General features: G+C 42.3%; 2 protein-coding genes across 2 annotated transcripts; one reads left to right on the top strand and one right to left on the bottom strand.

Annotated features, from left to right (window-relative positions):
- Positions 1-3848: 3848 nt before the first annotated feature.
- LOC121858105 lies at positions 3849-6311 on the top strand. Its single transcript, XM_042354340.1, has 4 exons — positions 3849-3936; positions 4139-4229; positions 5452-5544; positions 5889-6311. Exons 1-4 carry the CDS (start codon positions 3934-3936, stop codon positions 6176-6178), a joined length of 477 nt encoding a protein of 158 aa, XP_042210274.1. The 5' UTR covers positions 3849-3933; the 3' UTR covers positions 6179-6311.
- Positions 6312-8547: 2236 nt separating this feature from the next.
- LOC121858104 lies at positions 8548-14186 on the bottom strand. Its single transcript, XM_042354339.1, has 4 exons — positions 14148-14186; positions 12869-12944; positions 12487-12600; positions 8548-9081 (listed from the first exon to the last, which is right to left on the bottom strand). The coding sequence occupies exons 1-4, from the start codon at positions 14148-14150 to the stop codon at positions 8816-8818; spliced, it is 459 nt and encodes a 152-aa protein (XP_042210273.1). The 5' UTR covers positions 14151-14186; the 3' UTR covers positions 8548-8815.
- Between the last annotated feature and the right edge of the window lie 371 nt (positions 14187-14557).

Here is a 14557-nt window from a genome sequence, read left to right as displayed (position 1 = left end):
TGAGAATGACGAACAAGTGCACGGGGAATATGTTTGACTCTACATCACTTGGACAATGTTTACGTTTTCTGTCTGCCGAGGAGCTGCTTCTACCAGCCATGTTTAACTTATGTGGGTAACCGTTCTCCAGATTGCGAGGTTCTTACAAAAATAAAGACATTCTAAGACGTACTGTAAATGATAATATGATAAACGTTTTCCCCACGTCCACGAAATATAAAAAAAGCTTTATTGTTCTATGAAGAAATTCCTAATATTGATGGTAGGAACGTGTCTCCGGTGTCACGTACCACATAAAAGATACATTCCCCAAAATTGTGATGAAAGTGATGAAATATGTAGCTTCATCTCATTCATACATTTTTACACTGAAAAAAATAAAGTTTCAAAATTGCTGATATATACAAGTTAAAATCCGATAAGAAAAACGACTTAAAACCAAACAACTTAGCTCCGTCATCGCCCACTGTATCGTTACTGGAAAAAGAAATTGGGATTCCTTTGTAATTTTTCACTCAATATTATGATCATAGATAAAGACACCAGCACCTCCTAACCCGGTTGGTGATAAAAGGAAAATGTAAATAAATACAAAATGTCTAAGAATTATCGAAATTATTGAATGCAACTACAAATTACCTTCGACTCCCGCACTGTCTTTAAAGTAAGCGTTTACCGAAAAAAATATCGTTCAATATCAAAACATGAAAACCTGATCTCCCCAATTGATTACTTTCATCACCGTAATCACCATCAAAAACTGTACTAGATAATCACCGTCCTATAGTTATGAGCTCGTTTGCCGGTGTTGGCAGAATATTAACCTCGATCTGGTATTAAGTAACACGGGAGTGACCTGGTATTAACCTGGGAGGAACCTGGTATAAGTAACATGGGAGGGTCCTGGTATAAGTAACATGGGAGGGACCTACTACAGGGGTCAAACACAAGTCGTCCAAGAACTCCCAAACGCCTGTTGTTGTTTCTCAGTAACACAGCAGCTGGTCCTCATTTTTTCCTAGGCCACGGACTGAAAGAACGCCAGGACTTTCGCTCGAAAATAATGAAGTGTTTATGACCATAGGCACAAAATAAATATACAAAAATCCTGGCGATGATCCACTCACTGACCTACTACCACCCTCCCTTCGTCACGTCTCGTTGTACACTGTCAAGCAAGTGTCAACAAAGTCTCGAGCTCTTAGACCCGAAACAGAGGCGTCGAGTTAGTGAGTCAGTGATTCGATGAAGCGTTTTTCTTTGGATCCGATTCGGCGATGACGTCGATGTTAAATCTTGTATAAACGTACTCCCGCCTTGACTTTCTACATATATTACACCTCACGAACTGTAGAGAAATATACATCTCTGAGAGGCTCGCTACATAAATGTAAGACTCACCAATTTTGCAGTGAGTTCCAGCAATATGACTCCTGCACACATCTGTACCGTTTTTGAAGACTAATGCGAAGTCGACAGCATGCAAATTTAACCATTATTGGAAAAGTACCACGAACAGAACCGCAAAGCTACTCTCTTTATGTGTTATATAATAAACAAACAACTAGACACTAACCTAACCTAATCTAACTTAACCTAACGACCATAGCTTTAGTTAAGCTAAGATAGGTTTGACTCGTTCACGGCATCTGAAGATTAACTTAGTAACCCCGTTCGAGGTCCTTTTATAACATTAGTCGTTCATGAAGCAATGCGAAATTGAAATTTAATTATTTTATTGACAAGTATTACATCAAAAGGACAGGATAATATGCTACTCCTATCCTCACCTTTGTCATCTCTTTTTGGGGGCAAGATTTTATACAATACAAAAATTACCTTAATCTTTGCATTTTCTTTTACAGTCAGGTAATTGAAATACCTGTACAGTCACCAACCCAAGTCCTGTCGCCTCATCTGCCTCTTAATGAACCCAGAGATTCAGATATCTGTTTCGGTTTCACAGGTGTCTGAATCTCTGGGTTCATCAACAGGCAAGTAAGGTGGCAGGACTTTAGTTGGCGACTGTGCAGTACAGAGTATTTTAACATTAGTTATTCATCAAAAGGACTGAATAATGTTATCTCCCGCGAGGCAACATGAGTTAAGGTTTCCAATGTGTTTGAACTTATGAAGCCTCGTACTCGAGCTAATGTTCCGAGTGAACCTTTCATGAAGTAAACAACGATGACGTGGCGCCAAGCAGGTGTCACCTGACCTTCCGATGATTAGCTGGTTTAATAAGTAGGTAAGATTTCTGAATCATTTAATTGGTTATGGCCAGCATGATTGCATATAAGAAATCCGTCGTAATCATGAGAAATATATATATTTTTCTCAGTCCTGTACATACCGGTATACATTCTGCAATTTAATAGAATTGTTGGGACAGCTTTATGGTCTATTTCCATCATGGCGGCTGCTGTATCAATCACTTCTTGTAAAATTGTAAAAACGAATAAGTCAAAACCCAAACCTCACCTAAACACATAATATTCTGAGATTGACAAGTTAGGGAAGATCTGATTGGTTCGATTAAACTGTTTTAGAAGATGATTTATACGATTTTCACACACACACACACACACACCTATTTTATATATGACATTGTAGGGCCTGACCAAGCTGGCCACAGTCTCCGAGGGAGCGCCCTGCACAGGAAGACCCTCAGGGAGCCAGAGAGGTGTAGCTCGCTTAATTCTTCATTGTGTTGATTACTATTGTATTTAGTAATCTATTATACGCGCTTAAAGCCTTATAGTTGTTGAAGGGTTGGTCGAGTTACCATCTTGAGTCACTTCTTGTAATGTTCTTTGATTGGATTCTCTCTTGGATTCTTTCTTGGAGTTCACTTTGGAATGTATCTTGGATTTTTTGTAACCTTACGATGTTGTTGTTTGATGTTCGGTCAGACAGTTAGCCTTCCCCTTACTAGCTACACTGTGGTATAATGTCTTATTGTATCGTATAGATAATTAGTAAATAATTTTTGCTTTGTAAACAAGTACCGTAACATTTAGGGGTAATACTTTCTCCCCAATAAGTGACTGTCTGTGTCTGTGTGTGGGCGCCCTTGAGGACACACGCCCATGTAAGCCGATACCTGTGCCTTCGTCTGTGGTTGACCTCGAGGACACCTTCCTGGACTCTCTACCAGGGAGGAGGAAGCGAGGCAGATGTCCCTCTTCACCCCTTGGAGGACGACCCACTCTATCCTGACCGTCACCTCCGTCTCGGCTGTCTGTGACTTGTGCTAGGGTCCTTGAGCTAGCGGGGGCGATCAACAATGCCTGGCCTTCCACTTAATCCTTCTACGACACACCAGGCAGATATTTTCCTGATTCTGCCCGCACTGGCTCTCCCAGGCTACAGTACGGAGCGCTGGGTCGACGACGTCAGGCGAAGATGATGATGATGACCTCTGGAACAGTAGTTTAAGAGTTAGTTAGTTGTTACTCTCTTATTAACGTCATGTTTTATGATATTAAGCATTATCAACACACACATACACACACACAGTACACACACACACACACAGTACAGACACACAGACACACACACACACACACACACACACACACACACACACACAGATACATGTACAAGATATTACCGCCATGTGCTTGTCTACACGTATACAGGCAGCCATGACGGGAGATCCAGGTCCTGTGGTGCTTCTCTCGGCGGCTGGAAATCGACTGCAGGAACTCAGGTCGCTTATCACGTCTCACTGCCACGTTCAGGTACCCGTAAATTGCAAGCAGACTTTCCTGCCGCGTTGCATCTTTCGCTGACGTCGTCATTAAGGAAACGCGGTTACTCCCTTTATTGGACTAATTCGGCGACGGCTGCAGGAAGTGGGGTGGCTTATAAACAAGGGCAGCGTGGAGGTACCGAGCCATTTGTGCGCTGGTTGGCAGTGGTTCCTGGATAATGGTGAGTGTTGCGTCTACCTCATGAATTTCCCCACTAAACCAAGAGGTTCCCAGCGTGTGTGTGTGTGTATAATGGTTGAGTTAGGTTATATTAGTTAGATGAAGGTGAAATTAGTCTAGGTTAAGTTAGGTTAGGAAGCAAGTGATGTAGCCACAGAAAGACATGTGGAGCATCGCACATAAACAAGTTCTCATCCCTGCAGGCGAGACTGACAGAAGTGGGAGTGCTTCTCCTGGTGGTAGGGGTGATCTGTGCTGCTGCCCAGGAGGAACCAAATCCTCCAGAGCAAAAAGGTGAGTGCAATACCCCCTCCAACCCCCCTTAAAAAAAAAAAGCTAGATCTTACCCCGTCCAGGCCGCCACACTCTTGATGTTTCTTACCTTCCTCTCCTCACACACACACACACTACTACTGCTACTACTTTGCTGTCACCCGGAATCGAGTATGATGTTACAGAGTGGAGTGATCGTCTCCCAGGTGAGGGGGTCGATTTGGCACTTTTCAGGTTTGTCTTTAGACTATCCTTATACCTTTTCAATTGCCCGCCAGAGTTACATTTGCTATTCGTTAGGTGACTGTAAAATAGCTGCTTTGGCAGTCTACTGTCGTCCATGCGGGTAACATGGCCAGTCCAACGTAGTTGTTCATGGATAATGGTGACCTCGATCTTCCTACAGATGGTGTCAGCGAACTCGGAGGATGGAACGTAGACTACATTAGTGAAAGTTGTCAAGTACCTTGAGGTGCCTCCTGTATGTGACCCATGTCTCACTGCCATATAGCAGGGTGGGAAGGACCACTGCTCGATATACGTGCAACTTTGTAGATAATTTCAGCTCCCTACAGCTGAAGACACGGGTACGGAGTCTGCCAAAGGCTTGAGATACACATCTGATCCGATGTTGAATTTCTTCATCGATGTCCGCGGTGGTGGACAATGTGGTTAAGCTTCCCACCATTAGTAATGGAGTCCAGTCCCAGTGATCCCCATCCTAATGATTAGGTTAAGACGGGCCGAGACCTATCACGACTGGGGGACCCATCCTGACCAGTCACCACCTCACCACCACTGGCATATATCTCCCGATGGCAGGATTTGTGACACCCCCGCCTTGTAAATGAATATGCGAGTAGTGTTGTATTTACAGCTAAGAACAGGTGGCTTGGCTTGGCTTGGGGTGGCGTGACGTGGCCAGGAGGTCGTAGCGGGACATCAGATGCCGGGGGGAGGGTAGGTTCCTGATGTAAGGCCTCCCGCCACCACAGATAACAGACCTACATGTGCCCAGTGGTATCACCTGTAACTTAGCCCCACCAGCCTATTTCACCTTGATATTAACCACCATAACGCTAACCTAACCAAACCTAACCTAACCTACCCATGAAAATACTAATACTGAAATTTTTGTATGTAAAATAATTCATAGAAATGCTATTAGACGATGTTATGGCTCAAGTTGTAAATGAATATATTTTAAAATTAAAATAATTCAGGTATGTTATTTCCTTGACAGATATGCAGAAGTTCTTCGTCAGGTCAGTCTCCACCACGACTGAGACCGTGTTAACATCCATCACCTCCATCGTCCCCTTCCTCTGCTTCTTCAGTAAGTGTGTGTGTGTGTGTGTGTGTGTGTGAAAATACTTCTAAGGTTCACATGTAGCGTCAACCTCCACCAATTAATAAATAACATCAGGTTGAGACTGCGGTGTGGTACTCTAAAGATAAGTTAGGTAAGTACAGTACATACAAATATGTCTGTGTGAGTGAGTGAGTGTTCCTGGTTGAGTGGAAGACAGACTACAAGTGCCTCTAGTTGCCTTCCTCTGAGTATAAGAGAGTGGGGGAAAGAGGGACATAATCACCACAAGAGTATCCATTAACAAGCCTTTCTCTTTTTATGTTTCTTAACCAATAACTCCAATTCACATCATGACGTCACTTCCACAGCGGGCGCTGCACCGGCCGTTGCTTGTCAGGGCAGAAGACTTCGTCGATCCCGCCAAATCTCACTGAATCTTGGGTCCCCCGCTCTCTCCCCCGACCTCGACTACGGTTCACTCGACGTCAATCCACAAGAGATGGAGAAGGAGGAGGTCACCGATGAAAAGTTCTTCTTCACGCTGTACAAGTCTGTCACCACCACTGCCACCATCACTACCACCTCCATCAACTCCTCCACTACAGTGTCCGTTTCAGCTTATTGTACCTTTGCTGGGTTTACAGGGCCAGTGTGCTAGAAGTCTGCCTCGCCAACCCCTGTGCTAATCGTCTGCTCGCCACCACCCGTCCTTTCTAAGTAGTCATGTCAGTGGTTGTTATATAATGGGTATTTGTGACCCCTCTAATAAATATTAATAATAGTAATAATAATGTTTCTTTTTTTAACACGCTCATAGTTTCTTACACAAACAAAGTAGATATGTGACGTGACATACTGAAGTGATAACATTAGCGTGTACAGTCATCCTTCGGCCATAAAAATATAATTTATCAAAATATATAATGTATACAGTATGTATAGCACATGGGTATTAACTGGATTTCACATAGAACTGAAACAAAAAACTGTTGAAAGCGTTTTTTTTTTCTTGTTTTTCTTAGAAAAATTACTCTACTGTCTACACAATACCATGAGTAAAGTTCCCCAAAATCACACTTGAGGGAAACTCCGAATCCGAGAAGGCCGCCATCGCAAATCTCAAATATTAGGAAACACTTACAGGGCAAAAAGTTTATTACTACTTGTCATAGGAAGATGAATTTGTGGTCTAGACCAAGGTTTTGAGGTATGTCGAATTAAAAGGAAATATTGGAATTTGGTTTTGACTTAATTTTATGAACTTACATCGAATTTGGGCACCATTTTTCACCTTGATAAAATGAAAGAGTTACTAGAGGTTATGGATGAGGACGAGTCCCGTCAGTAGCTCCTACTGTGGGTTACTTCAGTATTAGAAGAACAAACAAGTTCTGGAGCGGAAATCTTAGACCAGATCACTGGGTAAAATGTAATGTTATTGTTGCAGACTTCCGGAGGTCTAGCTCATGGTTGGGGAATTCCTGACAGCACACTGACCAAATGGGTCTATGGTACACCTCACTGTGTATACTTGCGGGTGTGTAATACAATCACTATACAGAAGCTGCTTCCGCCTCAAGAACTCGACATACATTTGTGCCTTAGTCTCTCGGCAGTCGCAACACCGCTGCTGTTAGGCTTTGGGAACCCAAACTAGAGAAAGTTTACTGACCCTGAGGGCCGTAACTGCACTGTTGGTCAGGAACACCTACTTGTCTACTGGCCGCTCATGGAGTTGGGTAGTGTGTTCAAAATAGGAGAAGAACACTTCAGGTTCCTCTTCACTAAAACGAGGTACAAATCTCACCTCTTCTACCGAGTGAAAGTACAGCATGTGCAACCTCTATCCCCGGTGTGAGGTCACTAGTCAGGGGCGAGCCCTTATTCTCTGCTCTAAGCAACTGTACTTAAAATTTGTGAAGCTCAATGAGAGCGCGGGAGTCAGACAGGCATTATAGAGAGTCCTCATCAAGAATAGCCTGTTCCATAAGGTTAAGTTATAGATGTGGAGGAGAATGTATGGGTTAGGTCATGGGTTCATAAGGGAATATTCTAAAGTTCGGTTCAGTAGCATCAAAACAGGTAGGTAATAATAAGCACAGTAACTTTAACTTAACTGAGAAGCGTCCTCACTAAAAGACTTAAATGCAAATGTAATTAATTTTCATAGAGATATATTATGAGTTTTATTACTGTATACTATTGTCAGGATGAAGGGCAAGTAAAGGTGATGAGGCTTTCCCCGCCAATATCCAACCTTCCTGAGAAGATAAACCTCCTCGTCCTGAAGAAGTTTTTCACGTCTTCAAGGATCGAGGGGTAAACAAGGTTTTCCGCCAGCCTCATGGTTACCTTCGGTGACTGGGAACAGGCGGTACAACTACGGGACGTGGAAGTCATCAATGAAGTCCCACTTCAGGTGGACGTTAGGTTTGATGACAACGCGGTGTGGGGAGTTATCTCCCATGCTGAGATACAGCAGATGGAGAAAAATGAAATACAGGAACTTCTGGGAAATGAACTCTTCATCGCACGAAAACTGACAAGACCTGCCGAGGAAACTACCACCGCCGCGGTAAGCTTCCTCTACAACCTACCAGAAAAGATCACGCTGTGATGGGACACCGTCCCAGTGAAACCATACACATAACGACCTACCAGATGCTTTAAGTGTCAAAGGTAAGGTCATCCAGCCAAGAAGTGCAAGGCCCCAGAAGACGTGTGCTCCAGGTACGCGTCTTCTGGACACTAACACGATGTTTGTAAGACTGAGAAGAAGAAATGTGGCGGTCTTCACCATTCCTTTGACCGGGAGTGTCCCAAATGGAAGGAAGAGGTGAAGCACAGCAAGAGATGCGCTTCTCTAAGTGAGGAAAGAAAAGCAGCCAGAACCAGAAAACCGCCAAGAACGAGAACAAGAAAAGTGGAAAATCCAGGAGAATCCCAATAAGAACAAGATACCAAGCTAACAGGACTACGGCCCTAAGAGCTATCGCTGTTGACGAACAGTAAAACAATCAAACAACATTAGCAACTACATGTTTAATATAATGGATACAAGGTGACTACATTACAAACTTTAGGTCAATGTTCTAAAGAAAACATCTAGAGGTTTCAGAATGAGGAATAGACTGGTGGAGTACCAAGACTGTTACAGTATTAGACTCAGTCACCCCAGCCAGTGTATCACCCCGAGCAGGTGCAACCTCTCCAGGATTATTAACTCTGGCTTAAGCTAAGTTTCATTGGTACAGGTTCGTCTGCATTTCGGAACACAAAAATGGAAGGATCATCATCACTCGCAGGGCGGGGCGTCGAGGCCAACTCCACCAAGAACACTGACGGTGACGGTGGAGTCCGTGTTGGTGTAGACGGAGGTACAGGAGAACACTGACGTCACGGTTGTTACCAGAGTGATACCGAACCTCGCGCGGCCAGGCAAGTCCTCCTCCACCTCCAGAAGGCTGCTGTGTAGATCTGACTCAGTACTGTTCCCTCCCAGTGAGGCTCCACGGTCATTCAGAGGAAGTAGTTCCCTCAATGGTTTCCTTGGCAAGCTTCCTACAGAACAACAAAAGGAAAACTATGTTATATTTCTCTTTAAATCTTTAATAACGAAACACCTGCAGCATACTATATGTATGGTGCCACAGTGACCACTATAGGTATTGTGCCACAGTGACCACTACATATATGGTGCCACAGTGACCACTATAGGTATTGTGCCACAGTGACCACTACATATATGGTGCCACAGTGACCACTATAGGTATTGTGCCACAGTGACCACTACATATATGGTGCCACAGTGACCACTATAGGTATGGTGCCACAGTGACCAGGTATGGTGCCACAGTGACCACTATACGAACGGTGCCACAGCGACCACTATAGGTATGGTGCCACAGTGACCACTATAAGTATGGTGCCACAGTGACCACTATATGTATGGTGCCACAGTGACCACTATAAGTGATGTATGGTGCCACAGTGATGGTGCCACAGTGACCACTATAAGTATGGTGCCACAGTGACCACTATATGTATGGTGCCACAGTGACCACTATAGGTATGGTGCCACAATGACCACTATAGGTATGGTGCCACAGTGACCACTATATGTATGGTGCCACAGTGGTCACTATAGGTATGGTGCCACAGTGACCACTATATGTATGGTGCCACAGTGGTCACTATAGGTATGGTGCCACAGTGACCACTATATGTATGGTGCCACAGTGATCACTATAGGTATGGTGCCACAGTGACCACTCTATGTATGGTGCCACAGTGGTCACTATAGGTATGGTGCTACATTGACCACTATAGGTATGGTGGCAGAGTGACCACTACATATATGGTGCTATAGTGATCACTACATATATGGTGCCACAGTGACCACTATAAGTATGGTGCTACAGTGACCACTACATATATGGTGCCACAGTGACCACTATAGGTATGGTGCCACAGTGGTCACTATAGGTATGGTGCCACAGTGGTCACAATAGGTATGGTGCCACAGTGGTCACTATAGGTATGGTGCCACAGTGACCACTATATGTATGGTGCCACAGTGACCACTATATGTATGGTGCCACAGTGACCACTATATGTATGGTGCCACAGTGGTCACTATAGGTATGGTGCTATAGTAACTACTATAGGTATGGTGCCAGAGTGACCACTACATATATGGTGCTACAGTGATCACTACATATATGGTGCCACAGTGACCACTATAAGTATGGTGCCACAGTGACCACTTCATATATGGTGCCACAGTGACCACTATAGGTATGGTGCCACAGTGGTCACTATAGGTATGGTGCCACAGTGATCACTACATATATGGTGTCACAGTGACCACTATAGGTATGGTGCCACAGTGACCATATATACTGTACATGGTGTCAGAGTGACCACGATAAGTACTGAAGAAAATTGGTCCCCCAACTACAGCTCAAACTGGGCTGAGATCCTGTGTAAGTAAGCCTGACCATCTCTCCATCCTCCCACAAAGGACTCTATAGGACGTGGCTTCGTAGGCGGGTCACTGATCTGGTGAGGCTTAAAACTACTAAGGAGAACAACACTCTCATTAAAGTTGAGAGGATTCCATCCCATGTTGGAATTAGGAATTGTGATAGTTGATAGACTGGTCAGTGAGGCAGCCCGGGACCCAGACCTGTCATATGCTGTACTTAAAAACATACAGTTTAAAATCATGAACTCTGATATAGAGGAACCGAGAAACGCAGAGAGACCTGGTAGTTGTAGCATTAGTAAATATGATAAATTTTGTGACAAGAAGTACCGGTATGACCAGCATAAGGACAGAACCAGACAATGTGATGTAGTCGTGGCCAGAATTAGGTTAGGATACAGACACATCTGGCAAGTTAGTGGCGCTGTACCCATACCGGAACACTCAGCATGTAAACTTTGTGATAGACCTTTAAAACATACACTTGAACATTATATTGTTGAATGTGACACAATAACTACTACACTGCATCATGAGTCATTGGAGATATTCTGGCAGTTTATCCACACTGATTAGTCCTCAATTATCTCATTTATATGTAATATGACAATAAATCAAAGTACCATTATCATATCTGAGGGTTGGTGACCACAGTCCTCTACTCTAAACGTTCTCAGGCAGTTCTTACCAATCCTCTAAGGTTTGGTATCTCTCTGGGGACCCAGTTTTTAATTTTGTTCAACCATCCCAGTCTCTGTCTTCCCCTGGCCCGCCTACCCTCAATTTGCTCATTAATATTTCTGTTATTATCTTCTAATTAAATGACCAAAGTACCTCATTATCCTTGTTCTATAAAGTTCAAGTATTTTCTTCATTTGATATCCTCTCAGTGTAACTTACTCTTAACATTCGCCTATAACACCACATTTCAAAGGCCTCCAACCTCCATCTGGTGTCTGCTGAAAGTGTCCATGCCTCTGACCCATACAACAGTCTTGACCATACAGAACATCTTATCAGCTTTTTTCTCAAATTTAATTTAATGTCTCTTTTTCTTGTGTTATTTAGATTATTATATGCTGTTTTTTGCTTACCCCATTCTTGTTTTGATTTCTTCCTTACATCTACCATCACAACTAATGCTACTTCCCAAATACACAAAGTTTTCTCTTTGTTTAAGTTCCCTGTTGCCTACCATAATCTTTATCGTAGGATTCATAACCAGTTTGGAGACAACCATTACTTCTGTCATTACAACATTAACTCTTAACCCAAATTCTTTACAATAAAAGGCGAATTATACACTAATGAATAAGAACTATTCCATTATCGTTTGTGTATGAACCTCTGTCCTGTGTGGCAGTGATCAGTGACAGCACCGTCAGTGTCAAGACCTGACTGAACTCCCCATATTAAACAAATCGTCTATAAAGATGTTAAACAAAGGTGTCAGTGTGACTACTACAATACAAGTGTGGCGTCTCAATGACCAGTACAATACAGGTATGGTGTGAGACCATGGACATAGTTTCGACAGAGACAGTGCCGGATTAACCACGAGGCACTTGAGGCACTGGCCTCAGGCCCCCCGACTCTAAGGGACCCCCAAATCCAAACATTCTCGAAGTTGAAGCGTATAAAACATGAACTGCGTTCAACGATGTCCTAGCAACGTCTCAATTTTCTGTCTCTTATGAACATTGAATGTGTTATTTTGCAGAAACTTAATATTGATGAAATCATTGATAAATTTGGGTATATTTTGTTCTTGCTATATATATATATATATATATATATATATATATATATATATATATATATATATATATATATATATATATATATATATATATATATACTATATATATATATATACCTTGAGGGTAGGGGGACCCAAGTTGATCTGTGCCTCAGGCCCCAATTAAGCTTAATCCGGCACTGGACACAGAAGTAAGGAACGATGGTGGTGAACAACTTACTACCAACAACAACAGGGGCCGGGGAGGTTATACACAAGAAAGGCACCGTGTTGATGACTCCTATTATGGACGTCTTGGTAACTGTCGATTGCAGCATTAAGAGTTTCGCTTTATCTGCAACATATAAAATGTAGGTACAGTGGTAACTTAGAGAATATCAAAACTATATCCACTACAGCATTATACAGTAATAAGTAAGTACAAGTTAGTAAGTACAGAAGCTACAGTATTGTGTACAATATATTAAGTTAGTTTAGTATACTGAAGTATGCTCTACGTGCCCAAGTCCTAACATTACATTGTTGTTAAATTAAGTTATCAAGTGAAGGTGTTAAGAGGAAAGTGATATCGTACACATAACTGCAGGCAGCGATGTACTCACCCAGCCGCAGGCGTTCCTCATGGGCGGCGTTGGCGAACAACATGAACCACACCAAAAATAACACATTACTCTTCTTCTGTAAGATAAAAATAAATGTGGGTAACACGGGCATGACTGTCCGTTAGGGACAGTGTGTGGACACTGCACACTGTGTACTGAGCCTTCAGTACACAAGGAGGCAGCGTAAAGTTCAGTTCCCGTTTACAGCGGAATGGTCTAGGAGTTCCTGAGATCGAACTACCGACCTTTAGGACAGGAGACAAGATAAGTATCCACTCGACCACCGCACTCCTCTGCAAGATACTTGTTTATATATATATATATATATATATATATATATATATATATATATATATATATATATATATATATATATATATATATATATATATATATATATATGCAAGTAAATCACTGTAGGTGCGCGTGATCTAGGTATATGCTGATAACCACAAGGAAAGAAAAAACACGAAGTTCTAGTCTGTACTCACCCTGAAGATGTGAATTACACGAGCGCTTGGAACTTTTTTTTCTTTCAATCAATATATATATATATATATATATATATATATATATATATATATATATATATATATATATATATATATATATATATATATATATATATATATGATCAGCATATACCTAGATCACGCGCACCTACAGTGATTATATATATATATATGCATATTTTTTTTTTTTTTTACGATCACAATATAAGTTATGTTTTCATAATCTGTTTAGTTATAAATATGACTGCATCCCTAGTGTGGTTTCAACTAGCACCATCAAGACAGTGGATCACTTATGGTCGCATCAAAAGCGCCAGATGAGGGAGCACTTCAGGTACAGTGGTCCAGTGCTGACGGATGACACCTTGTCCTGGTTACTCTCCCGCCAACAACAAACATCTGTCGTTGTTCTAACTCGAGGAAAATCATGACCAATGTGCTCCAGCTTGCCGGCGTCGTCATTACCTTCGACAAACTCCAGAACCACAAAATATAATCTTGTCCTAAGATGAAAACAGAGATTATGAGCGTCCTCAAGGTTATGTAAGTTGTACAGTACTGGCACTCCTACAGGAGACAATGTGTTCTGAAAACAACATTATGACTAGGATCCATTAAATAAAATTAAATTCAGGTAATTAGTTTTCAAAAGGCCTCCTCCGTCTCTCACTAACTCCCTCCTATCGCCTGAGCTCTCCTGCATCCCTAAAACTCTCCTTCGCCTCCTTCCTTCACTGTTACTGTCAGAGTTAATACCACGCTCTTACCATGGTGCTGCTGTGACTGAGCTGAACAACTGGGTTTGAGGCACAGTACTACTACACGAACCAGTGGCGGTCATCTTTATATACTCATTGTGTATCAGGAAATAATGAAAAATTTCATATGACGTTATGATTCTGTCGTGTGGCTCCAGGAAAGTTGGATTTTTATTTAGACAATCCTGTGGGAAACTAGAGAGCAAAAAAGTAATTTAGGCTTAATTGATCATTGAGGGAACTTGTTAAACTCCTGAAAGGGTCAAAAGTGTTCATGTTGCTCTCCCGCAGGTGAGTCAGCAGTAGTTAGGTCACAATAATATAACTGAGAAGTAGATGGATCACACAGCGCCACATTTAGAATATTGTATTAAATCTTAAGCCAAGATGGAGGTGAACATCTTGCTCGGAGTAACGTG

Source organism: Homarus americanus, unplaced genomic scaffold (genome assembly GCF_018991925.1).
Source record: "Homarus americanus isolate GMGI-L3 unplaced genomic scaffold, GMGI_Hamer_2.0 scaffold23743, whole genome shotgun sequence".
Lineage (NCBI taxonomy): Eukaryota > Metazoa > Arthropoda > Malacostraca > Decapoda > Nephropidae > Homarus > Homarus americanus.
This window is presented reverse-complemented; position numbering and strand designations above follow the sequence as displayed.

Excerpts from the sequence above, each read along its gene's own strand:
- LOC121858105 (XM_042354340.1), top strand. Across the intron at positions 4,230-5,451 it reads AAATCCTCCAGAGCAAAAAG|ATATGCAGAAGTTCTTCGTC; the intron begins GTGAGTGCAATA and ends TTTCCTTGACAG. Across the intron at positions 5,545-5,888 it reads CCCCTTCCTCTGCTTCTTCA|CGGGCGCTGCACCGGCCGTT; the intron begins GTAAGTGTGTGT and ends TCACTTCCACAG.
- LOC121858104 (XM_042354339.1), bottom strand. Across the intron at positions 12,601-12,868 it reads TGAGGAACGCCTGCGGCTGG|ATAAAGCGAAACTCTTAATG; the intron begins GTGAGTACATCG and ends TATATGTTGCAG. Across the intron at positions 9,082-12,486 it reads GGCCCCTGTTGTTGTTGGTA|GAAGCTTGCCAAGGAAACCA; the intron begins GTAAGTTGTTCA and ends GTTGTTCTGTAG.